Source organism: Lentinus tigrinus (assembly GCF_003813185.1).
Source record: "Lentinus tigrinus ALCF2SS1-7 unplaced genomic scaffold L226scaffold_3, whole genome shotgun sequence".
NCBI lineage: Eukaryota > Fungi > Basidiomycota > Agaricomycetes > Polyporales > Polyporaceae > Lentinus > Lentinus tigrinus.
Genome location: NW_027137912.1, coordinates 370,183 through 393,274, shown reverse-complemented (window position 1 = coordinate 393,274; position 23,092 = coordinate 370,183). Strand labels below are relative to the sequence as shown.

At 56.6% G+C, this 23,092-nt stretch overlaps 9 protein-coding genes across 9 annotated transcripts; 5 read left to right on the top strand and 4 right to left on the bottom strand.

The window, feature by feature from the left end:
- Positions 1-194: 194 nt before the first annotated feature.
- L226DRAFT_182789 (uncharacterized protein) lies at positions 195-2,153 on the top strand. Its single transcript, XM_067672714.1, has 6 exons — positions 195-501; positions 569-608; positions 665-824; positions 890-1,420; positions 1,503-1,658; positions 1,719-2,153. The coding sequence occupies exons 1-6, from the start codon at positions 348-350 to the stop codon at positions 1,857-1,859; spliced, it is 1,182 nt and encodes a 393-aa protein (XP_067540400.1). The 5' UTR covers positions 195-347; the 3' UTR covers positions 1,860-2,153.
- An 886-nt stretch (positions 2,154-3,039) lies between these two features.
- L226DRAFT_530023 (uncharacterized protein) lies at positions 3,040-3,470 on the bottom strand. Its single transcript, XM_067679744.1, has one exon. It carries the CDS (start codon positions 3,430-3,432, stop codon positions 3,256-3,258), a length of 177 nt encoding a protein of 58 aa, XP_067540399.1. The 5' UTR covers positions 3,433-3,470; the 3' UTR covers positions 3,040-3,255.
- A 3,389-nt stretch (positions 3,471-6,859) lies between these two features.
- Positions 6,860-7,773, top strand: L226DRAFT_530021 (uncharacterized protein). The gene is made up of 2 exons (XM_067679743.1): positions 6,860-7,171; positions 7,515-7,773. Exons 1-2 carry the CDS (start codon positions 7,038-7,040, stop codon positions 7,723-7,725), a joined length of 345 nt encoding a protein of 114 aa, XP_067540398.1. The 5' UTR covers positions 6,860-7,037; the 3' UTR covers positions 7,726-7,773.
- Positions 7,774-8,438: 665 nt separating this feature from the next.
- L226DRAFT_454101 (uncharacterized protein) lies at positions 8,439-12,629 on the bottom strand (the record flags this gene model as incomplete). Its single annotated transcript, XM_067675166.1, has 8 exons — positions 8,439-8,518; positions 8,576-9,146; positions 9,217-10,343; positions 10,404-10,606; positions 10,659-11,224; positions 11,276-11,468; positions 11,518-12,456; positions 12,517-12,629. The coding sequence occupies 8 exons, from the start codon at positions 12,627-12,629 to the stop codon at positions 8,439-8,441; spliced, it is 3,792 nt and encodes a 1,263-aa protein (XP_067540397.1).
- A 1,357-nt stretch (positions 12,630-13,986) lies between these two features.
- L226DRAFT_530019 (sorbose reductase sou1) lies at positions 13,987-16,189 on the bottom strand. The gene is made up of 6 exons (XM_067679742.1): positions 15,903-16,189; positions 15,457-15,839; positions 15,076-15,201; positions 14,792-14,919; positions 14,328-14,477; positions 13,987-14,249 (listed from the first exon to the last, which is right to left on the bottom strand). Exons 1-6 carry the CDS (start codon positions 16,081-16,083, stop codon positions 14,216-14,218), a joined length of 1,002 nt encoding a protein of 333 aa, XP_067540396.1. The 5' UTR covers positions 16,084-16,189; the 3' UTR covers positions 13,987-14,215.
- A 363-nt stretch (positions 16,190-16,552) lies between these two features.
- Positions 16,553-17,849, bottom strand: L226DRAFT_608828 (uncharacterized protein). Its single transcript, XM_067685973.1, has 4 exons — positions 17,296-17,849; positions 17,114-17,236; positions 16,932-17,054; positions 16,553-16,874 (listed from the first exon to the last, which is right to left on the bottom strand). The coding sequence occupies exons 1-4, from the start codon at positions 17,560-17,562 to the stop codon at positions 16,698-16,700; spliced, it is 690 nt and encodes a 229-aa protein (XP_067540395.1). The 5' UTR covers positions 17,563-17,849; the 3' UTR covers positions 16,553-16,697.
- A 293-nt stretch (positions 17,850-18,142) lies between these two features.
- Positions 18,143-19,934, top strand: L226DRAFT_557192 (DUF537-domain-containing protein). Its single transcript, XM_067683160.1, has 5 exons — positions 18,143-18,291; positions 18,343-18,570; positions 18,631-19,067; positions 19,124-19,210; positions 19,270-19,934. Exons 1-5 carry the CDS (start codon positions 18,258-18,260, stop codon positions 19,786-19,788), a joined length of 1,305 nt encoding a protein of 434 aa, XP_067540394.1. The 5' UTR covers positions 18,143-18,257; the 3' UTR covers positions 19,789-19,934.
- L226DRAFT_182328 (uncharacterized protein) lies at positions 19,906-20,412 on the top strand. The gene is made up of 2 exons (XM_067672713.1): positions 19,906-20,070; positions 20,131-20,412. The coding sequence occupies exons 1-2, from the start codon at positions 20,022-20,024 to the stop codon at positions 20,370-20,372; spliced, it is 291 nt and encodes a 96-aa protein (XP_067540393.1). The 5' UTR covers positions 19,906-20,021; the 3' UTR covers positions 20,373-20,412.
- Positions 20,282-21,903, top strand: L226DRAFT_530015 (serine/threonine kinase receptor associated protein). Its single transcript, XM_067679741.1, has 4 exons — positions 20,282-20,694; positions 20,771-21,040; positions 21,224-21,582; positions 21,635-21,903. Exons 1-4 carry the CDS (start codon positions 20,441-20,443, stop codon positions 21,715-21,717), a joined length of 966 nt encoding a protein of 321 aa, XP_067540392.1. The 5' UTR covers positions 20,282-20,440; the 3' UTR covers positions 21,718-21,903.
- The last annotated feature ends 1,189 nt before the right edge of the window (positions 21,904-23,092 follow it).

Here is a 23,092-nt window from a genome sequence, read left to right as displayed (position 1 = left end):
GGCTTTACACACTGTATAAAATCACACCCAGCATGTACTCTAGAAATCCATTGCGCGCGCTTGTGTTCTCACTGCTTCTCCCGGACTGCCCAGTGTCAGGCGACGGCACCCTCCAAGATCCCACGCCTCGTCGTTCAGCCCACGCAGAGACTGCCAAGGCCGAAAACAATATGCCCGTTCCCAGCAATGGGTACAGTGCCTACCTAGGGATTGGTTAGGCATGAGAACAGAGCAGGCCTCCACGTCGTCTTGTGGAGTGTCGTGGACGTCCGTCTCTAACCTTGCCGTCTACCACGTTATTCTCGCCCTTGTTACCTTCCGTCTTCACCTCTTGGCTGCCTGATAGGATGCAATTTTCCTTGGCTCGTGTTCCGAAGCCACTGCTGTTGGTATTGTTGGCCTTTGTGACACGCCTTCCCGCAGCTTCGGCTCTCCAAGGCGATTCCTGGTGCGGGACCTTGATGTGCGTCGAGGCGACGGTCAATGCCTCGACAGTAACATGTATGCTCCCGCTGTCAGACATCGCGGAGCTTCTTGCACCTGACCAGATATCTCCGCGACGATGTAGATGAGCTGAAGGCACTCAATCAACTGGGATGGATGGCGATGTGAGTGATCATAACACGATGCTCAACGGGCCGATAGCTGACCAGCGTCGTCTCAGCGGGTTTGGCAGCACCATGGCCAATACCCCGATGGTCGTCTTGTGGCAGATAGCCAACGGCACGATCATACTGTCACAAAGACAGGCGTCTGGTCGTGTCGAGCCCCTTCCCGTTACGCATCCTCCACGTCTGGCAAGCCTGTCCCCTCGCGCAAACGCCGTGCGTCTAGATGCATCGTGTATACAGTGCCTCGCGTCTCTGACCACGTCCCTGATCTTCCGCAGTTGCCGAGCGTGACCCCAATATTGGCCTTCGACATCCCGAAGGATAATGACACATTACAGTCGCTGATATGGGCGTTTGGAGTCACAATTCCGGACGCCAGCCCCAATGCAGAGATTGAACAGCATCTCGATGCAGGAACTCTTACATTGGATCTCACGAAGCAACTTGACCGCGGCGGCGGATCTTCCTCCTCATCAGTTGCAAGTTCGCAATTGGGTGCAGGCTCTGGGATAGCGACCCCGACTCCACCGACGCCGTCCCAGTCATCGCCCTCGTCAGCATCAAATAGCGCATCTCGGGCTAACAGCCTTGTGGACGTGCATGCAGCGCTCTCTGCTGCGGGATTCCTCATTCTGTTGCCAATGGGGTCGTTGGTCGCCCGATGGTCGCGCATCTTCACGTCCAAGTGGTTCACCGCGCATTGGTTTATCAATGTCGTGCTTGGGATCCCATTCATCTGCGTGGGATGGGCGTTAGGGCCACTTGCGGTTGCTCAGCAGGGCAGGGAACATATCGTAACAGTGCATCAGGTGAGTATCACCACATTCTTCTCTGCGCGTTCCATGCATTGACGTCGATGCCTGCGCTCGCCCTCCGTGCGTCTGTCCAAAGATCTGCGGCGTGGTTCTCTTCGCGCTATACATCATTGAAGTCGCACTGGGTACGCTCATTCATATGCGACGTCCGAAGCATGGAAGAGCACATCCCCCACGGAACGTTGTACACGTCTTCCTCGGCCTGACCTTGTTCGGGCTGTCGATCTATGAGGTATGCACGTCATTCTTGCTGTGGCTGGACGCCGTCCATTCAATCATTATCTCTACCTAGACCGTGAATGGGATAGATAGGGACCCCGCAGTGAGCAGCGTCAGTCAAAACATAGTGGTTGCGATATGCATAGGATGGGCAGCAGTAAGTGCTCCAAACCCTCGGTCCGCGGGCGAACCGCACATTCCACTCGCTGACTAGATTCTCGGGGTCATCCAACCGACTATCTTTCGCCGTCGATAGGTCTTTGGCGCGACGTACAGTATCGGCCTCCTCTTTCTCCGGAAGCAATTTGCGCAAGAGCGTCTGGGCTGGCACGTTCCATCCAGCGTGCCCCTGCCTCTCCCAATAATAGCTCCGGCTGTTCGTGCGTCAGACGAACCCGTGCGGAGGAGGGCACCTGTCAGTGACGTCCCCATGGAGGACGACGGGACACACGACATCTTCAGTGAGCCATGGGCTCGCGGGATCGAGGAGGGGGGAGGGGAAGCAAGAGATAGCACGCCGCCTGCAGCCGAGATGCGCGAGGTGCAACTCGTCCCGGTGTCGCTAGCGGCCTTTCGCTGAGCGTTGCGTGCTTCGCGCGAATCGCTCGCGAACACCAGAGGGAAGCGGGGCGCGGGAGCAGGGCTGGGAAGCTGACTGAGGTCGGGGCACGAACCTTCGTGCGCGGCTCGCTGGGCCATTTCACACACTGCCGTCATCGATAGGGTTTTGCAGACTGGGCCCGTGCCCGCACAGTTTGTAACGGACTGCGACTTGGAGCTTGAGCGCTGGACATGCTGTACCTAGCACCGTGTGGAGGCTCGGACGGACTTGAAGGAGACCGCAGCCCATTGCCAATCTGATTGACTTTGCCTGGCTGCTGGTATCCCCGAGATGATGCGAATTTGTGTGATTGCTGACCCGGTGAGTATTTCCTTCCCGCGCACGACCCTCGAAAGCTCGAATGTATGCTGATCGAGGAGCCCGATCGGGCGAAATAGCATGCTATGAGCGGCAGAGTCCGGGGCTATGTGCCACTGTTCACGGCTGAGCTGCCCTTTGGGCGTCACGCGCGGCGTGGGCGGAATCATGAATGCTCGAAGGACCACAGCAGTCATCATGATCTCTGCCGACGAGTCGGATCTGTCGTGCGTCCTGTTCGGAGGAAGTGTCAGGGCGGGCACAGGTAGACGGTGGAAGAGAGAAGAAGCATTGGATTAGGTTCTAGTAATGCAAGATAAACTGGGAGGGCAATAAAAATAGCGTGTAACGAATAATCAACTATGCAAGTCTACAATGTGACAGACATCTTCCGACTCCGTGGAGGCTTGACGTACATGCCCGCAGCGCAATGGGGCTGGGGCGCAGATCTCGCTAAATCTACAAGGTGGGCCGAGGAGAACCTGGAGAAGAACCAGCATGGCGGCAGTAAGGGGCTGGAAGCAGCGATGCGGCCATAACTAATAATACAGAGACCTGTCCTGGGCGATAATTTGCTGCGAGAGGAGAAGCGGATGAGTGCGGGGATCACACAAGACTCCGGACTAGAACGCACCTCCTAATAGAGCTAGAACAGCATGCATGATACAAAACAAGACCGATACATCGGCGCTCATCCGCTGAGGACTTGTTGCACCGTTAGGAGGTGTGGGCGCGCAGAATAGATAGGATAGGCTGGACTAGTGATCAATGAGAGGAACGCTCGGCGGTCGGAGGAGTACTCACATGTTTGGCAGTCGTCCCAGAACAATATGCAAGATATGCTCAGGATGAAGATGGCACCAGCCATTGCGAGCGTGAGGACGAAGCAAATGGTGGTGAGGAGGGACACGTCTTGGTCCTCCGCCTTGAACTCGGGATGCTCGTACAACTTCAAGGGACGCATGGCGGCAGGTAGAGGGAGGAGAGCGTGGACGAAGAGTGGAAGGCGTATGATGAGGGGGCGGATCCCTTGAATGGATGAGCTGCCTCGACACTCCGAGTTCTCATGGATTATATAGCTCGTAGCAGCGCTAGGAACGGGACCTCAGATAGAAGCGGCGAGGGATAGATGGCGCCGAACAGGGAAGCGCCACCGGACGGCGAGATCTCCCATTCCCGCCCAGTAGGAGCTGGCCGTGCACAGGCGCCGCAAGCAACCGGCGACTGTGACCACCTTGATAGACAACCGGGTTGTATTGCATGCCTCGTCGGAATGAACGTCCACTGCTGATCGGATTGCCGTTCCAGGATCCCGGCGGTAGAAGGGCCTATAGACGTCCTCCGGTCCTGCCGGACATATCGACCGGCTGCGGGTCCTCTCCTTTCCTCGGCGTATTGCACTTCCTCCGTCACGGTATAGCATACGCCAGTTGTAGTGTGAAACAGGAGCTGTGGTAGCTGCCGCGATGCCTTGACTACAGCCACCCAAGGACGCGGTGTGAGCAACTCGCGCCCGCCGCTCGACGCCCAACAGTGGTGCATGCACAGCAGTTCCCAGACTTGCAGCAGATGGGATCCAGGAAATGGTGTGGGACATCAAGCTTGCATGACATTGTCCGCCAGATCATCTCAATGATTTCATGGTTCAGCGTACGCGACGTCATGCATCCTCTCGGGATGATACAGCGAGCTCTCGCCCATGTCGGAACGATGTCCTGTATCCGACATGGCTGATAGTTCGCAGTATAGTGGGGATCTGTGTGTTGACCCCCTGGATGTCGGTAGATAAAGATATGACCCTCGAATAATAGGGGCACTAGGACTAGGTCAGCTCCAGAATGGCGCCCTTCCCATAGCATGGGCTGCTCCGTGAATAATGGTGGCTCGACAATGGGAACCTCACAACCTCACGTAACAGGAAGCGGGCACACGATGACCGGGCCCACCGTCTTCACAGTATGACCGTAGTCAAGCACAGATCACTATGTTGCCTCGCAGAATGACGCTCAAGGACGTACAGCGAACATTGTAGCAGTCAAATGTGAACTTGCAACTGTGTGTTCAGCAGCATTTGAAACGAAGTTGCAACTACTCACGGCGAATAGTAGAGTAGCTCCGCAATCTGCGGCCTTGAAACGGCGCTGCGGGTTAGATTGTCGACAATCGCTGTGATGATTGCGGTAGATGCAGTGATCGTTGAAAAATTTGCTCCCCTACAACGGCGGATCAGGGTGCGAGGCACGACAGCGACGTACACATACACTGCGAGTGAGGCCTGCAGCCGAATTGCACAATGCATTGTCGCAGCACTGGATGCCGTCCGGTGTAGGGTTGCCGAGGGGGTCTAGTCTCCACTTCGAGACCGCTCAGTTGGCAATAGCGCAAGACTATCTCCACGTATCAATCAATTCACGTCCGAGTTTCTTTCTCGGCGTGAGATGATCCATGAGGAGACATTGCGCGCTGCAAGTCTTGGGGCGACTGTTATGGACAGCACGCACTACGTCAGTAGGCGTTCCTTCAAGACTGCGGAAATCTCTCGCTGGGATGTCTATGTGCTAGGAAGTTGCACAGCGCCTAGATGACACGTTGACAGAGCTGTAGAGGACGTGCACTGGTGAGAGGTTCTAAGTCAACTGATATGACTGTAATCGTCACCGAAAGGGCTTACCCATGTTTCAGGGTGTGTGGTGTGAACACAACCGCGCTCTTCCACCCTGGGTGCATCCTATTGGGAGATACATCAGACACAATCTATCAAGAAGTACGCTCGAGGCCGAAGTCGATTACTAGCAAACTGCTCGAGTTGCAAGTCCGCCCGTCAGCGCCCATCCGTTTGCATGACATGTCGGACCGCTTGTCTATGCAACCGCACGAGGCTGGTGTTACGGAAGGCTGTGAGAGAAAAGCCTATCCCAGCTGATGCTGAGGTTGTGTACCAACGGCTGATAACCGCTCGGTGCATATACCATTCGCGGTGCACGGCGAAGGGATATCTGAGATCGGTGCAGTAGGCGCGGTGTCATATCGTCAGGCACAGCAGATGGACCCGTGCGGTTCAATATACTCACCTACGCTATAACCAAGCGACTATTCAAAGCCGCCTCGTGTGTTGCATTCATCGAGAAGAAACTGCGACCCCATAGCGGAACCATCATCATGGTATGCAGGATGCCGCTCGTCTCACGGCATTGGCCGTTGCGAAACGCCACCATCTGTCTGAGGTAGAGCGGTCAACGTACTGCATGTCCGAAGGATTTGCTGTAAGACAATCAGAGATACGGGCACATTCTTCCCCAAATGTGACCGCTTGAAAGCGATACCGCCGCCGATACCGGAGGATCGACGATTTGCACCTTAATGCGAAGTATTGGGGACCTTTGGGGTAACCGGGCGGCTCGATCTCCACGAGATCGCCAATAATGAGAAGGCAGTACTCCAACACCGCTGGTCACGAGCGATGCGGGAAGAGCATACGCTGCACAGCTGCAATATAGTAGTACATCAGCGCAATACTCTACACCGTTGGTGGCGGTATACAACCTCACCTCGGGACTTCACCGGGATTTGGTAATGGCCGGACAAGTGAACACTCCTGCTAGAATGCCGTCGTACGTAGAGGGGCTCCGATATTTCATACATACATGCTTCCTTGACGGCCATATACAAATTCTGGCCCACGCTGGAGTGGTCTTGAGCAATTCGTCGGCGGATGTGAGCTTGTAGATCCTTTCCTAGAAGACAACGGCGCCCACTGGTTACCGCCCGACAACCGTGGCCTGCAGTTGTATGCGAAGTGCACCTCCTTGACAGATAAGGGGTGCTTGGCGTGTCGCAATTGGTCTAGTCACTGATACAGACAGAGCTATGGCAGATCGCGTATTGCAAACAACCCTCCGAGTAGTATCGGGGCCTGGGCAATGACAGATAGTCCACCCTTCTGCTACGCGAGGTGACGGCGTGGTCTCTGCTGAAGGACCAGGTCAATATTGACATATCCACAGATACTGACTCACTCTTGCGCAGCATGAAACGGCATAGGAACATAGAGAGGGCTAATAACGGCAGGGATATGGTGATCTGGGCTCTTTGCATTTGACTGGCCATGTCGGCGGGAACCAAGACGAGAGTCGCACGGTTACACCCGCCAACGACGAAGTCACACGCTCGCACAGCTTTTACATTCAACCTCATTCATTAGCCGACGCCCACCACCGCATGCGTACTCGTCAGGTTGATCAAGTCGCACACGTAGAGATTGAGGCAAAACGGTATCATGTCCGGCCGTTTCGCTAACCTGTCCGCGCGTTTGCTCCTCCACGCCAAATTATCGATACACTGTCCGCACTTTGAAGGATCTCCTCCACCACTCATCCGTTCCTCTTGAAAATTTGGAAGTTACCTATTCTGAAGCCTCTCGTCTCAGGAAAAATATCAGTTTCGTTGTATTCCTTCTCGTTCGTGTTGTATTGCATGCATCCAAAACGGGCGCTAACCCGCCCATTTGCTTGCGCGCTATGCTTCCCACCCTCTCGGCTAGCCTCGGCTCTCTCCCGACCTTGCCGACACACTAGCGCCGCTGTGCGCGCTATGCGGGCACTTGAAGTTACAGCCCTTTGCATATTAGTCTGGAATTCGCGACGCGCGAATCTTTGTTTGTCCCGAACAAACATTGCCTTAACAGGTAACAACCTAAACCTCGCGTGTTTTCCTGGAGGACTTCAAGGGCGAATTTTGGCACGAAATTGAATCTAGGAAGGTCAAGGTGCAATTGTGTGTCAATTCTGAGCAGCAAGAGCCTCAGATATGCAGCACTGTGCAGCAGGATCGGGGCTGGGGACACACTGGCTCGTGCCACCGGCTGTTTTCCCTTACCCGTTAAGGGAATGTTTGTTCGGAACAAATAAAGATTCGCGCGTCGCGAATTCCAGACTAATATGCAAAGGGCTGTAGCAGGAACATGGAGAATGTTCAACGCCATGGGTCACCAGCTGATTATTTTTCGCTGTATCTAGGGGCTTCTGGGAACTGTCTCAGAAATTCTGAAGGGAATCCATGCAGTGGATCTTTAGATTCTTCAAACTGTGGACAGTTGAGTGATAACAGACGGACCGAAGCGCCATATAGCGCTGGCAGAATCCTCCCCGCCACAGGACATTGACGCTGTAGTGGACTGACAAAGGTGCCGTACAGACAGGACCGACGAGCCACTTACGGCGGACCAATCTGCGATCACCAGGACAGTTGTCTGATCCCCGTGGACATCATACCCTCTTGCGAGATTGAGAAGATTCAAACTTTCCATTGGAGTGCACATGGCTAGATATGCTAATACACAAACGACAGTGACAGTAGATATGACAACACAAACGGAGACGCGCAGACAAGAAGACAAGAGACTCGAAACCAGAACCGTAACAGAGTGAGGGTATGTGCGTATGATTGGACTAGTATGATACTCGGAAGATGCAACGAAAGACACGTTCAATGCAAAGCGTACGAATAAATATGCATGAATGCGGGTGGGTAGGGGTGTTGGATTACAAGGAGCTATGAAAACGATCATGTGGACAAGCACCGCTGCGGCAGACAATGCAGTGAGCCAGGCACAAGGTCCAGGAGCTACGAGCATCCATGAATGTCCAGATAGAGCGCCCTAGCCAACCCCAGAACGAAGAGGTCATATCCCGACAACGGCCGAGCGCATGCGGGGGCGCCCAAGATGGAGCCGGCGGAAGCAAGAGGTGGAAAACTAGCCACCGTGGAAGGGGCCGCACCGTGGTGATCAGGATATTCTGCAAGGTGCATGATGGCCGACGTGGGGTCCGGGCTCTTCGAGCCTGCTTCGGAAACGAAGTACCGCACGCAACGAAACTACGTGCCGGCAGCGAGGATGACAGCGAGGTCCTGCTCGCTTGCTGCGTTCAGTTGCCTCGAGCGAGCCTTCAAACGCACTGGAAAGTATGGCGTGAGCTTGAAGGATCCAGAGCACACTAGAAGATAAGACTTACACATGCGGTCGAAGCTAAGCAGGACGACCTTCGCAGCACCGGCGGTGTCTGCGGGCGCAGAGTCTGCACCCTTGAGCATCCCTGAGCGGTCGACCCAGTGCTCGTCCTGCCACAACGCGGCGCGCAGGATGAGATCGTCCATGTTGCGCTCCCAGGTGCTACTCGAGAAGTCGACCTCTTCCGTACGTACGTTAAGGTTGGTGAGATAATTGCCTCTCGAGGTCTGGACCTTGAGAGAGGTCGAGTGCGTGCGGATGTTGGCGGTGATATAGCTTAGCGCGGCCTTCGCAGCTTCGCCTAGAGGGGTCAGGTTGCTAGACTGGCTATCGAGCTCCATGATGACTGGCAGAGGGACGACGACGGTCCACCGACCAGACTCCACAAGGGCGGCGAACTCGGTCAGGGACGATAGCAGGATGTTGGTGTCGAACACCAGGACCGAGTATCCGGGTACGAGATGCACAGACTGACGAACGGCGTCGGCCTTCGCGAGACCGCGAGACCGGCGGCGAGAAGACGAAGGTACGCGCTGACCGGACTCGAGTAGCGTCTGGAGATACCGCCGGCGCGCCTAGAGGAAGAGAGAGAAGTCAGCGACCAGTTCGCTGTCAATGTCTGAGAATGCCAAGAGCGCGGCTCACCTTCAACCGCCGGATCTCCTCCGAGTCCCCCTCGTCATCCTCAGCGTCCTCGCTCGAGTCGTCTTCCACGTGCATGTCCTCCGCGTCGTCGACTTCCATCGCGTCATCCTCCCACCTCGTTCCCCGCAATCGCTGCTCCTCCTGCTCACGCTCTCTCTGCTCCTCCTCCTTCCACCGGGCGACTTTGTCAGCAAGGGCGCCATCCACGCGCCAGCACGGACGACCATCTTGTGACGAAGACGTAAACTTGAACCCGTGGATGTCGCGTGCGATCCTAAGGCCAGCACGTGTGAGCCGCACCCAGCGACGCTTCTCCGGAGAGTGGTCGTTGGGGACCTCGCGATCGTCGCCCTCGTCTTCGATGATCCCGTCCATCGCCTGGTCAGACTGCTCAACGCGATCGAGTACCTCAACTTCGATGTTCCGCTCCTCCCCTGCGGCGTCGGCGTCCTTGTTCCAGAACCCACGCTCAAACACCTTCTTCCCACCCCAGCCCATGCCTCGAATGCACCAGTCCTCGGGAAGGGGCTTGCAGCCGCCAGTGAGCAAGAGGCCGCTCTCCGCGCTGACCTTCTGGTGCTCGCGAAGGATGTCGCGGCGGGGAATGTTTGTGAGGAAGCATGCAAGCTCTTCCCATGGAATCGCCCGCTCCAATGCCGAACGTGCGGAGGGGTCACGGAGGACGGTTGCAAGGAAGGTGAGGATCACCGTGTTGTACGGATTTAGCGTAGGCGCGGCGTACTCGCTCGGCCGGCGGAAGGGATGGCGGAGGGTGTGCGACAGCACTATGAACGTGAGCTGCATCGCGAGCTTGAGCGTCTGTGGAAGGTCAGGCTCCTGCGAGATCGGAGAGGCGGCATCGGCGGCAGTCTTATCGACGTCGACGTCCTCGTCGTCGACCTCCATCTTGGAACTGTCGCCGTCGAGGCGCTTCGCCATTAGGACCTTGATCTTGCCCGCGGTGACACCAGTGGGGAGGGTGGGGCTCAAGTTGGGGCCGCCGATACTGCGCGTCTCGATCCCCGCGACGCGACGCAGCACCGCAGTGGGGCGGCCATACTCGAGCAGCGAACCGATGTTGATGAGGGCCATCATGATCCACTCCCGCTCTTCAACCTGTTCGCCTTCTGCAGGAGGTTTGTCAGATCACTGATAGCAGAAATATATCATACAATTATGAGACTTACCACCAATCTGCAACTTCTCCTGGAAGCGGTCGAGGACGCGCTTGAAGTCGTCCAGCTGAATGTTCGTGAATAGCATCCCATGCAGGCAGACAAAAAGATCTGTGAGGCGAGCATCGGGTGCCTGCCGACGGGCCTGCGCGGGTGGTGACCACATGCCGAGGACAGACTCCCGCGCTGTCGAGAAGGGGTGCAGGGCAACCATGCTGCAGTCCGTAGCGTTAGCACAGGTTGAACACAGACCTTAAAACCACATACCTCTTCACGAAGTGGTAGACGCCACGCAGGTCCTCGTCTGCGCTGTCCTTGTCGCGGCACAGCAATCCGAGATGATGCTGTAACTTGCCCGAGTTCGGCGTGATCGCGAGGCCTCGCGCAAACCAGTCCTTGGCAACCTGTCGCCAACGCTCCTTGTCTGGATCGAGCTCCATGAGGCGAGCAGCCTCCTGGCCGACGGAGGGGATGTTGTGCATCTGGAGAACGGCAGCACCAGCGATAGCGTCTGGCCCAATTGGCATCTCCGCTTGTGAGGACTGTGGACTGTCGTCGATTCGGGCCGGAGAGATTGCATGGGAGGGGAGGTCGGTTGCAGGGGGATTGGGAGAAGAGGCTCGTGGGGTGTTGTTAGACAGAAGGTTGTTCTTCGCCACTGCGGAGACGGTGAGCGTGTTGCCCGAGGTGTGAGTTCCCTCAATCAACGCGCTGACGGCCATCCAGTATCGGGCAAGATCGCCCAGGGCTTCAAGGAACGCGCCGCGATATTGGGCGAAATTACGTTCCTCGATAAGGCCGCCGTAGAAGACATATGCATAATTCAAGAATTGCTGGAATATTGTCAGTACGCGCGGAGGTAGAGCGGTTAGCGTACCACGTACCTGCAGATACTCCAACGCAACCGGTGAACTGGTGGGGGGGCGCGCTGCGTGCCTCAGAGATTCAAGGAGGTGGTAGAACGCGTGCGACCAAAGGCGGATGATGAGGTTGTACTTCTGCGGAATGTTCTTCAGCGACGCAGGTACTGTGGGCGCCAGAGTGAGTGCAAGCATCTCGCGGATGCTCTCAGCAAGCCTGATGAGACAAGTCAGTAAACGTCGTGTCGAATATGGACAGGGCGTACTGTTGATGCTCGGTGACGAGCTTCCTCCATCGCTCAGATTCGCCCTCCTCGGTCGCGGCGTCTCTCGACGCGCCAGAACTACCGGGCCGGCCCTTGATGAGGACGCCTACCCGCTGAGCGCTGCGCTGGCTATCATCGGCGCGTTCGCGTTCACGTTCGTTGCCCAGGAGTCGGCTCTCGAGGTTGCTAATCGTACGGTACACCTCCTTCAGTTTGCGGGAGAAGGCGTTGGCGCTGGAGGCGCTATCCTCGGACCTCCGGCCCGCGGGATTTGAATGGTCGAAAAGAGCGGAGGATGCGGAGGAAGAGTCGGTGGCGGAAGACAAAGTGAAGGTTGATGAGATGGTGCTGTGAGCGTACGAAGCAGAAGACGTGGAGGACGCGGATACCCAGTCGCCAGAGGACTTGGGGGTGGGTGTTGGACGTCCGGTGGTCGGAGAGTTACCCAAGGGCCCAGTTGCTCCGTGGTGACGATTCTGGGACGAGAAGAGGACTGCGTCGTGCTTTCGCGGATCGAAAAGCTGTCGATGGGAATCGGGAACGCCCCGAGAAGGATGTGCGGGTTGGAGGATCCGCGGCTGAATCGCACGCGGTGAATGTGAACTTGATGCGCCTTCCGACATTGCGTCGGGCTCGGCAGTAATTGCAGGTCTTCGGATGGGATCCGTGTTCGGGTTATAAAGCTTACCGGGACTGCCGTTCGCAGCAGGCCGCGCATGCGCAGCGCGAGGGGAGTTAGGCGATATCTTCAAGCGGCGCGAAAACTCGTCGGGGTCGGCCTCCATGTGAGATGGTGAGGCTTCCGACACCACGATGTTAGGGTTGGAGATGGCAGGCGCATGCAGTCTCCGTGGCGAGGATGGACGCGCAGTCGATGGTCGGGGTGAAGATGTTGAGGGTTGTGAAGGCCGCTCCGGCCGCTCGCGAGGTGCAGCGGTACTGGAGGGTCCACGATGGTACATGAGACGCTCTGAGAAGAGAAAGAAGGGATGAACGTACGCTTGCTTTCGCCTGAGCGCAATAATCCTGTCAGCTATATCTGGCTGCGCGGGCTCTCTCTCCTTCCCCTTCCTCGATACGGTCGCGATTTTGGCGTGGGATGGGTCCTGCATGGTCGGAGAGGGGGGAAATTAGGGAGCGCGTCGACGCTCGAGAATAAGAAAGAGGTGGATGGAAGAGAGAGAGAAGACAGCGGAGGAGGAAGAGGAAGAGGATGGGTGCTGCGTGCGCAGTGAGGGGGAGGAACGCTAACGGGATCTGCTCTCAGCCAATTGCAAAGTTGGGACGCCTGCGCACTCCGCAGTCACTGCAGCTGCGCATGCGATCTCGATCGATCGTCACGTCTCGTCACGCATTCCCTGTTTTGGCGGCCACTTCCCCCTCCCCCAGGGCGGCGTCACGGCGGCGTCACGCGCGGTCACAGCGCTGCGGCACCGTTGCAGCTGCCAGGCGTCGCCGCTTGCCGCCCTTGGCCCTCGCAGCTCAGCCTCGCCCCGCCATGCTCCTCGTCGCAGTCGCCCCCGCCCCCGCCGCTGTCCCCGACGCCCTGCTACGCGGCTCCTGCGCGCCCTAGCCCAGCTACCGTAGCTCCTGCCGGCTTGTGCATCCCTCACTGCCCGTGCACTCGTGCCTGTATCGTGCCGACCTCAACTCACGGCATCAGCGTGCTGCCCTCCGTGTGCGTCCACGGCGTCCCATCTTCGCTCGCTAACACGTTTTCTCTCTTCGTTCGGTGTCTCCTCGGGGTCTGAGTTCTCTCCGGTTCCGCGCGCCAGGCGTCTCGATAAATATCAATGTCCGTGTTCACACCCGTGTCATGCATCGCCTCCCAAATGCCCCCAGCCCTCACACTAGCTTCCCCTCACCTCCGCCGTTATCTCTCCCCCTCGAACCCGTGTGTCCCATCCCGAGGCTATATATGACCCTCCTCTGCGAGAGCAGCCTCTTCCCCCGGCATCCCCGTCTACATTCCCATGTACGTTGCACAAATGTTACCTCGCATGCCGCATATCACTGCACGCGTTCGCTGCTGTCTCACTGCACGCGTTCGCTGCTGTCTGTCACTGTCAGCCACTCCGCCAAGTCACAGCGCGCTATTTGCGTGTGCCCTTTGAACTTCCGAGAAGACGTATTTCCCGCTAGGCGGACCGCCTCGGTCCACACAGGTGTCAGATGCCTTGTTCCCCTCCTCGCCTTGCGGACGATATTAGCACCGCACCCACGTAGATGGAACGTCTGGTTGGAATATTTGAACTCAACACATCTTTGATTCAGTACTGTCTTGACGGTGCTGGACACATTATAATGCATGACATGGTGAGTGTTACGGAAGATGTACCACTTAATGTCAATGGCTGGTTGATACATCGGAGGCCAGAAGGATCTCAGTTGCCCAGTTCCTTGCGTATCACCGATGCATACGGTGCTCCTCATCGATGCCTCCAATGAATCCCTCAGACGTTATGTAGTGACGGATTTGATCACGCAGATCGTCATGTGGCGGCCTTTTGAGGTGGAACATCTTCCCCCCACCCACATAGTGAGTCGTTTCCAGCTTCCCATCTTATAGTACATGATCTCTGAAACACGACAGGAGGCATCCGATCATACACCCATATCCCACGAGATAGAACACTTGAACCTTGTACTCACGATGTCCATCAGACTGAAAGAACCTGAAGACATGCAAGCTGTCACGTCACCACGCATGATGGCCGCCGCTCACAAGAATGCTGCAAGACGCCACAATATCAGCGCACAATCCCTTGCGGCCATGCCGCAGCAGCAGCACAAAATGGAAAGACACGTACTCGCTTCCTGTGCAGAACGTACTCGCGTCGCTCGCCAGCCAGGCCACCACGCCTCGCAGCTCGTCTGGCCGTCCGATCCTTCCCATAGGGTTCAGGCTCGCCCATTTGTCCAGCAGGTGCGGCTGCGTATCAAGGTATGCTGCGGTCATGCTGGAAGAACGAGATGGTCAGTTTTCGTCGGGACGCGTGTGACATTTGGCTGAAGATCCGCCGCAGACGAGCGCAGACGCGATGTGTGACCGCTGAACTTGAAGCACAGGCGGCCCTCTCCACCGGTTCTCGGTATCCTTCAAACAACCCGAGCACGTAAAACATGCGCCCAGGGCGCGCGCAGCCGAGTCGGACGACAACCGCACTCTTGGGTGGGCGACCCATCGCCACTGGCAGGTACCCGCGTGCACGCCCGATCGGTATCGGGAAGCGGGGAAGTAGGAGACAGGTAGGAGATGCAAGCAGTGACGTACTTCGTGTATATGTGTCCAGGGCTCAGTGTGTTGACCCTGATGTGCTTCGGGCCCAGCTCGCAGGCCATACTGCGAGCCATCTGGAGCACCGCAGACTTGGACGTGTTGTAGGACACCCATGCGTGGTCCTGTAGAGTACGAGACGCGTGGGTGCTCAGTCATCATGACGCGTCGACCGTATGCGCAGCCCGGAGAGCTTCGCCGACGCAGGCGGCAAGCACCATATGGTCGGCCTGCGACGGCGTGGCCACACGTTAATGCGCTACAGGGAGAAAGCAACATACCTTGTTGGTGATACTGCCACTCATGCTCGCGACAAGGATGATGCTTCCGCCCTTCCCGAACCGGGCCATCTGGCGGCCCGCTGCCTGTGCCGTGAAGAGCACGCCGTTCGTGTTCACGTCCATCACCTGCGGAGGGCGCGTCAGTTCTTATCCGGTATGACCGACTGGCCCACGTATTTGCTTCGTTTGGATGCTAAGCTTCCAAGATCAATTGCGTCCGTCCAGCGGACTCCGTGAGTTCGGAGGGTCGCACAAGGATAGTAGCTCGCTGGAACATGCGCAGCACCCAGGATGGAACAAGGCGGCGTGACGTCGTCACACCGGCCCTCCCGGCAACCCACGACTCGGACGCGTAAGAACAGCTCAGGAACAGGTACTCGCCTCCTGAAATTGCTTCGCCGGATACTCCAAGCAATCCGTGTGGTTCTTCAAAATGCCCGCAGCAGCGACACACACGTCCAAGCGGCCCTCCTTGTCGCCCACGGTCTCGCCAACCTTCCACATCGCTTTCTGGTCGCGTACGTCCGCGCTGAGGTACTCCAGACGGCCCTGGCTAGGGAGGCCTTCCATGCGCGACGCGTATTCCTTGACTTTCGACCACTCCTCGCCGGGCTGCTTCGGCAGGTCGACGCAGTACACCGCGCGGGCGCCCGCTTCGATGAGCGCGAGAGCCATCTCGAGGCCAAGGCCGCGGTTCCCTCCCGAGACCAGCGCGACGCGGTCAGCAAGAGAGAACTCGTGGCTGAAGAGTGTCGGCTTCACAGCTGATGGCAAGCAACGCATCAGCCTTGCTCAGTTGCAATTACAGCACGAGGGAGGAGACGCACGTCCAGAAGATCCCTCCAAGGCTTTCGCTACTCCGACCGCACCATAGGGAGGCAGGGGCCCAGTCTTGCGACCTTGGGCAGAGAGAAGCCGGGCGGTGCTCGTGAAGCTTGCCCTCCCAAGCTGCGCAGCGGAGAGACGCGTCGATCGTCTCACAAACGACATGCAGAGCCTAGAAGCCATGTTGCGTTGAGTACTGTCCAAGAGCCTTTTGCACGGCGGCCGTAACTCCGAGTCAAGTCGAGAAGTCGTGGAGTCGGCGTCGTCTCCGCGGAGGGGTAGGTTACAGGCTTCGTGGAGTGCGTTCTCATTGTCCCTATACTTATACGAGGTCGCGGAGACGGCGGCGTGTGAGGAAGATCGTGCATATGATCACGGGGAGGTCATGGGAGTCTGTGCATTGCCAAAGTCAGTGATTTGTGCCGGGTGCTATAAGGCGTCTTCTGAAGCATGTTCGTGTCTTGTGAACCTTCGTCTAGGCTACATAGTATCCCGCTGGTCAGACGAATCAGAGCATGATGATGGTCAGAATCGACCTACATACTTTTTGCCGTAAGTATTCGGATCGACCACCCGCATATGATGTCTTTCGGCAAAACCATCTACGCTGGGCAACGCAGTCTATCCTGGACCCAGCCTCAGACTTGTGATTGCTCAAGAAATGGTATATGCGCCTTCAATAGGCGCAAGTAAGATACACAATAGATGGCAAGGATGCCACCTCGCTAATAGTGTATGACAGCAGGCGAAGCGGTCCAGAACTTCGGGAACTTGCACAATAGGAAGCTATTGCCCCACTACTGACGATCGTGCTCTTCGGGCACTCGCGCTGACCACGAAAGTATCTTCCCGAACAGCCTTCGCAGGGATTCCGCACCCCATCTGGTAGCATGCTCTTCTCCGTTCCACTGGTCGGTCAACTGCACGATGCGCATGTCGTCATCGAGGTCAAGGAAGACGACGGAGGTAATCTCCTGTGATGTGGTAGTGAGTCCGGTACCAAAGAGACTACGCAAACTCCTCAATCGTACCTTCTTCGTACCCATTAGGCGCAGCGTATATCGTTGGGTGTGGATAAATGTCAGGCGGTTCGGAGAGAGCCCTGCGGTAAGTATGCGCGTTGACACGCGCTCCGAAGAGGTGATAAACCGAGTCTGCGGACAGAAAGCCTAAGTACCATCTGGAGCACGAGATCATGATGCTAGATACGCACAAGAGCGAACAGAAGAGCGGTGATATCACGAATGCCGACACACTTGAAGAGAGGATGCTCGACACTCGCGTCTTCTCGGAACCTCCTCTTGATGATTTCCAGAGTAGGATGACAGTCGTACAGCTACACACGTCCAGACTGTGTCAGAACCTATTCCAAACTCTCCATATGCGAGAGCGTACCTTCTGTAAATCCTCGATAACTTCGTGGTATTTCAGCTCCACGGTGGGGTCTTCTCCGCTGCGATCACGACTTCTCGCCCTCCAGAGTCTGGCATGCATGGGCGGGTCATCGGGATGTGACTTCAAAGCGCCTGCGTAGTGAGCTCCGCTCGCAATGGAGCCAAGCAATTCATTCGTGGGGAATGGAGGTAAGTGAGAAGAATGACGTGTTAAGACTGGGGAAGGGGATTGGGACGGTTGGGCCCCTGTTGCTTCTGGCGGGACCATGATGGCTCAAGTGATGGGTATGCTTGATAGCTTGGTTGCGTCACGTAGTAGTTATGAAGTTCCTGAGGGTTTCCGGTATGTCTCCATCCTCGCCCATGTGATTGCGAGGCTGTGGTTCCAACCAAAGCCCACCCCACGAGGTCTAGACCAGGCGCGCTGGCCCTTGTCACACAAGGTTTGAGTGTCACAGAGCTCTAGCTAGCAGAGTACAGCAAGCCTCGCTTTGCGCCTGGGCTAACCTAGCGTTCAGCTGTGCGACGGTAAACTGGTCGGGTCCTATAGTCGCTCAGGTACCCTATTGCAGCGCCACCTAGGATGAGGCAGTGCGCCGTACGCGGGCGTCAGGGGGAAGACACATGATCGGAAGGGACAGGAACTTGGTCAGAGGAGGCTAACGTACTACATGGTATGTAGTTCTCTGGCCGGGGAGGTATGTCAAGACTCTGAACAGGTGGGTAGCTGCGGTAGGTGATCCCTCGGCTATCCGCCACTTACTATAACCAACTAGCTTCTGGAGCGGAGCGCCAGAGAGAGGGTGGACATGCCTTCTATCCCATATATCCAGATGTCCAGATGATAGAAACACGTTTCCAACGCGTGCAGACCTTCTCCCGCTCGGTGGTTGTCTCCCGCCAGCATAAATACTTCCGGTGGTAGGACACTCTGGTTGACCATCTTCATCGATCAGCGCCAACATGTCAGCGAATGTGGCGATATTCTGGGACTACGGTGAGCTCTACAAGCATCCCATCCGAGGATATGAACTGACCAGTCCCGCAGAGAATTGTGCACTCCCAGCACTGGAACCCCCATACACCATAGTGAACAAGATACGCCGGCTGGCCCATCAGTATGGCAGCGTCAAATCATTCAGGGCGTACCTCGAATGCCCTGAACAGATGTCTGTGAAGTCTATCAATTTGCGGTCAGAGCTTCAGTCCTGTGGCGTGTCTTTGATCGACTGCCCGCACAATGGACGCAAGGATGTGGCGGACAAGATGATGATGAGTGAGTTCATTGAGACCTTGACATTGCCGTGGGTGTACTCACCTCGTCCATACTACCCAGTCGACATGATGGCCCATGCCATTGACACGCCCGCACCCTCAACCATCATCCTGATATCGGGCGATCGCGATTTCGTCTATGCAGTCTCTGTCCTTGGTCTTCGACAATATCGTGTGGTCCTGCTTGCGCCGCGCCCTGCCCATGGCAGCTTGAAGGCGCAAGCTAGCGCGGTGTATAACTGGCCTGAAGACTTTCTGCCCGACCTGCCCTCTAACTTAGAGTCGGCGGTTGTCCCGAGGTGCAGGCCCACCACACTCGACGACTTCTGGAACAGACGATCTTCGTATGCGACCCCGCCATCTACGACCTCGACTTCCACCTCAAATGAGTCTCATGTACAGTACGACCGATTGAACAAGACGACAGAAGTAGAGTCAGACGTACACCTGACGTTAGACGCATCCGACAGCGGTATGCGGGCTGACAGCCCTGCGCATGTAAGTCCTAATGATGCATATGTGAAAGCAACAATCCTCACTAAAAGCAACCTCAGTCCCTCCACGAGGCCGAAACCTCAACTCAGAACCCCGCAGGATTGGTGCGCAGCGGACAAGGAGGTGCTTCGAGGGCTGCTACTTGGGTATTTACTTGACTTCTTCAATGATATGGCATCGCCAGTGATAACACCGTCCATTCCAGGCGTCCGTAGCTCAAGCACTTCAGCACAGGTCCGCCGACTCAGGTTGGGACGATTTACCATCGCCGAATGTGGGGAAACCCACAACACATAGAGATCAAGGTCGAACGCTCAATGCCAGTGCAGCTCCTTTCGTGTTCAACTCGGGCGCCGCATTCCCGGCCAAGTCGACTGAGACTTTCCACGATTCCAACGATTCGGGGTGGGAGACGTATTCCCGCGCGGCGAAGAAACGACCCGTACAACTTCCTCCGGAGTTCAAACCGCTCGTCAAGGTGCTGAAGCGACAGCTCGTGGAGGGCGTTGTGCAGGTCGAGTCGTCGCAGCTCGGTCAGTTCCTATCGCAGGAAGTGCCTCGCTTGAGCATCATCTACGAGCGTGCCGGCGTCACGAGGCTGAAGGAGTATACAGCTCTCGCAGCAGAGCAAGGGATCATCACTATGACGCGAGAGGGCGCGGACGGACACAACTACATCGCGCTGCACCCCATGCACCACAGGAAAGCGGCCATGATTGGGTAGTCCCAGTTGTGAGTCATCTCTGTGCTCTGGCCGTAAGAGTGAATGAAGACTATGGGAAGAAGGTCATTGACTGCGCATGTAAAACTAGATTAATAAGGGATGTCAAGCATCATGGTTGGCTGTTGGCGTTGTTCCCAGCACGGATATGCAGACCTGAGTACGTACAAAGAAAACAAGCGTGCCTCAGTGGCAAGTCCGGTGATTGCGTTGTGGGACTGCGGCGCCGACTGCTGATGCGGGACTTGTGGGACGTATCAGTGTTTCAGGTACTGTATGGCTATGGTGCGTTTCAGAGGCATGTTTGTGAGCCTTTGCTTTGTGACTGAAGCGCAGACATTGAAGTGTACTTACAACGCGCAGAAAGAGAGACTAGACAGGCACAAGCAACACAGGTGGACGCCGGAAGGAAGAAAGCCGGAGTGGACGGGGTTGATGGGATGGCTCGCGTCCTATTTTGGCGGCCCACGTGGCAGAGTCATGGCCGGGGAGGACAAACGGAGAGGCTGCGTCGCCCCTCAACATCTTGCCTCCGCCTTTGCCTTCCGTCTGTACTTTTTCTTCTTCGCCGCCGCCGTTCATCCTAGACCTGTCAGTGCGCAGTGCGCCTGCGTAACGACCCAAATACGCCTATTCTCTATCGTACGACCCAGTTATGGCCCACCCCTACAAAGCTGTCCCGCTCGTCGCGCCCGGACACACGCGACCTGTCACCCACCTCTCCTTCTCTCCCCTGCAAGACGACGGCACATTCGTGCTGATATCTAGCTGCAAGGATGGCAACCCCATGCTCCGTGATTGGACCGGCGACTGGATTGGTACCTTCATTGGACACAAGGGCGCGGTCTGGTGTAGCAAGCTGTCGCCAGACACTTCTCGAGCAGCATCTGGCAGCGCGGACTTCACGGCGTACGTGTCTATCTATCTTCGCCACCAATCACGTCTCTCGCGCAGAATCACTGACTTCATCCATTGTCGCGATCAGCAAAATCTGGGACACGTACACTGGCGAGTGTCTGCAGTCCTTCCCGCACAACCACATCGTCCGGAGCGTCGCGCTCTCACCCAGCTCTTCCCATCTTCTCACTGGTGGTCAGGAGAAGAAGGTGCGGATGTTCGATCTCAGCCGTCCTGATGCTGAGCCGGACTTCCTCTTCGACGGCGCCGGCGCTCTGTCACATGAAGGAACCGTGAAGAGCGTCGTCTGGGTTGGTGACCACACAGGTGTGACTGCAGGAGAAGATGGCCAAATCAAGTGAGTGTATGCATTTGTTTTCTACAATACCTTCTCGCAGACACTCCACCGCGGGTATGCCCGCTGCCACAAAACATACTGCTGGCAGGTCCGGCGATCCGCCCGCATTAAGTGATGCGTCGCTTGTAGCTCGCGAAATTTCTTGTGCAAGGCGCGCGTTCAGGATGCTGACAATAGCATTAGGTGGTGGGATCTCCGGACACGAACGTTGACGACGAGCCTAACATTCCCCAATCCGATCACATCCATGGAGCTCTCTCCCCAGACGAACCGGATTGTTGTCACGTCAGGGAAGACCGTCTCGTTCATCCCTGCTCTCCTCAACGGACCCCAGACACACAGCTTGACACTGCCGTATGCGCCTTCATCCGCGTCGATCCACCCCATCCTACAAGATCGCTTTGTTACTGGAAGCACTACCGACGAGTGGGTGCGCATACACGATGTCGCAGGCGAAGAGCGGGAAGTGCTCAAGGGCCACCATGGACCTGTCCATTGCGTCGAGTATAGCCCAGATGGTGAGATGTTCGCGAGCGGAAGCGGTGAGTTGATTCTTTGGTACTGTGCTTTCTGATTCTGACACAATCACTGCAGAGGACGGTACAATCCGGCTCTGGCAAACTACACCCGGGAAGAGCTACGGACTCTGGCAAGGCGTGCCGGCGAACGGCGGCTGATAGACTCTCGCAGACTCTACGCACTACTGTAATGCCCCCGCCCCATTTCATCTGGTTCCGCCGTCCGAGGGTCCCTGGCGCCGGGTTCACGTAGCGATAGGTCTGTACTAAGAATATTGCTGTCGCATTCATCCGCTCTCGTAACGATATGTATTGGCAGTCGGTGTAATCATGAATATCTCCGGATCCATCTCTTCGCGGCAGGGGCACAGCGTGAAGTAAGCGTGTCTCTCGGCCATGGCTGAGTTGAGTAACACTTGTAAGTCCGTAAGCTTCATATCCTCCGACTAGTATCGGTCTCTCAGGAGCATATATACTGGTCTTCCCAGCTGAAGCTTCTGCATGTTCGACGGGAAAGATCCTTGCAGTCCGGCAGGATTCCGGCGACTCATCTGCCACCGAGCAGTACGTACTTTGGTCCGTGGTGGCTGGTGTGCAGCCACGAAGCGGCGTCGTGTGTGGATGACCGAGGAGGAGGAACCGTGTTCGGAGAGCGCCGTGCGCTCTCACGCGAGCATGTACGAGTATGTATTCAAGTACTGACAGCATCCCCGCCCGAAGGATCCGCACGGTGCCGCGGCCGCAGCGAATTCCGAATTGCCACAGTTCTGAGCTTCTGCATGTTGTAACCACGCCCCCGCGTTCTCACGTTGCTTCTGGCCTCCTCTCTTGAAGGTACGTACGTCGAGTTCGTTGGCTTCGTACGTTCTCCGAAGGAATCGCAAGAAATGAACCACAGCTACAGCGGCCGAGGTTTAGGGTCGCAAAGATGAACTGGCAACTGAGGCCGATATACTCACATCTGTGAGATCAGTACGAGAGCCGGTCTCCGGGCTAGGTACGTCTGAGCGTAAGCTGTACCCCAGTAGAACCTGGAAGCTGATGCAGGAGTACGGAACTGATCACAAGGTGCCAGCGTAGGGACGAACGCCAGAACCTCTGAGCTCGAACTCCCGGTCAGCCGAACTTGCTCATGATGCGTGGCGAGGCGCATGCATGTAGCCATCGCAGGGGCTTCCGTTGTGGTCGACACTCTGAATGTGGCCACATGAATGCATCTGACTAGGTCAGGTTAGTCCAGGTGTTGTACTGCAAGCAACTCTCGCGAAATAACTGACCTATCCCTATCTAATGCCGCCGCAGCGAATTCCGAATTGCTTGTGGTCCCGACCCTGCATGGCGTCTCATCTCAGCCTTCCGCTCCCACATTCGACGCGGTCCTCAGCCAAACCTCGCGCCTTCTGACGGTTCTCGAGAGGGTGTATGGTGGTAGTATGAACCAGTATGAAGCCCACTCTCCCCTGGTTACTCATGCCGCCTATGCGACAGCATGACGTCTCTTCAGTTTCACCAAAGAGCTCGCGTCTTCTCTGTC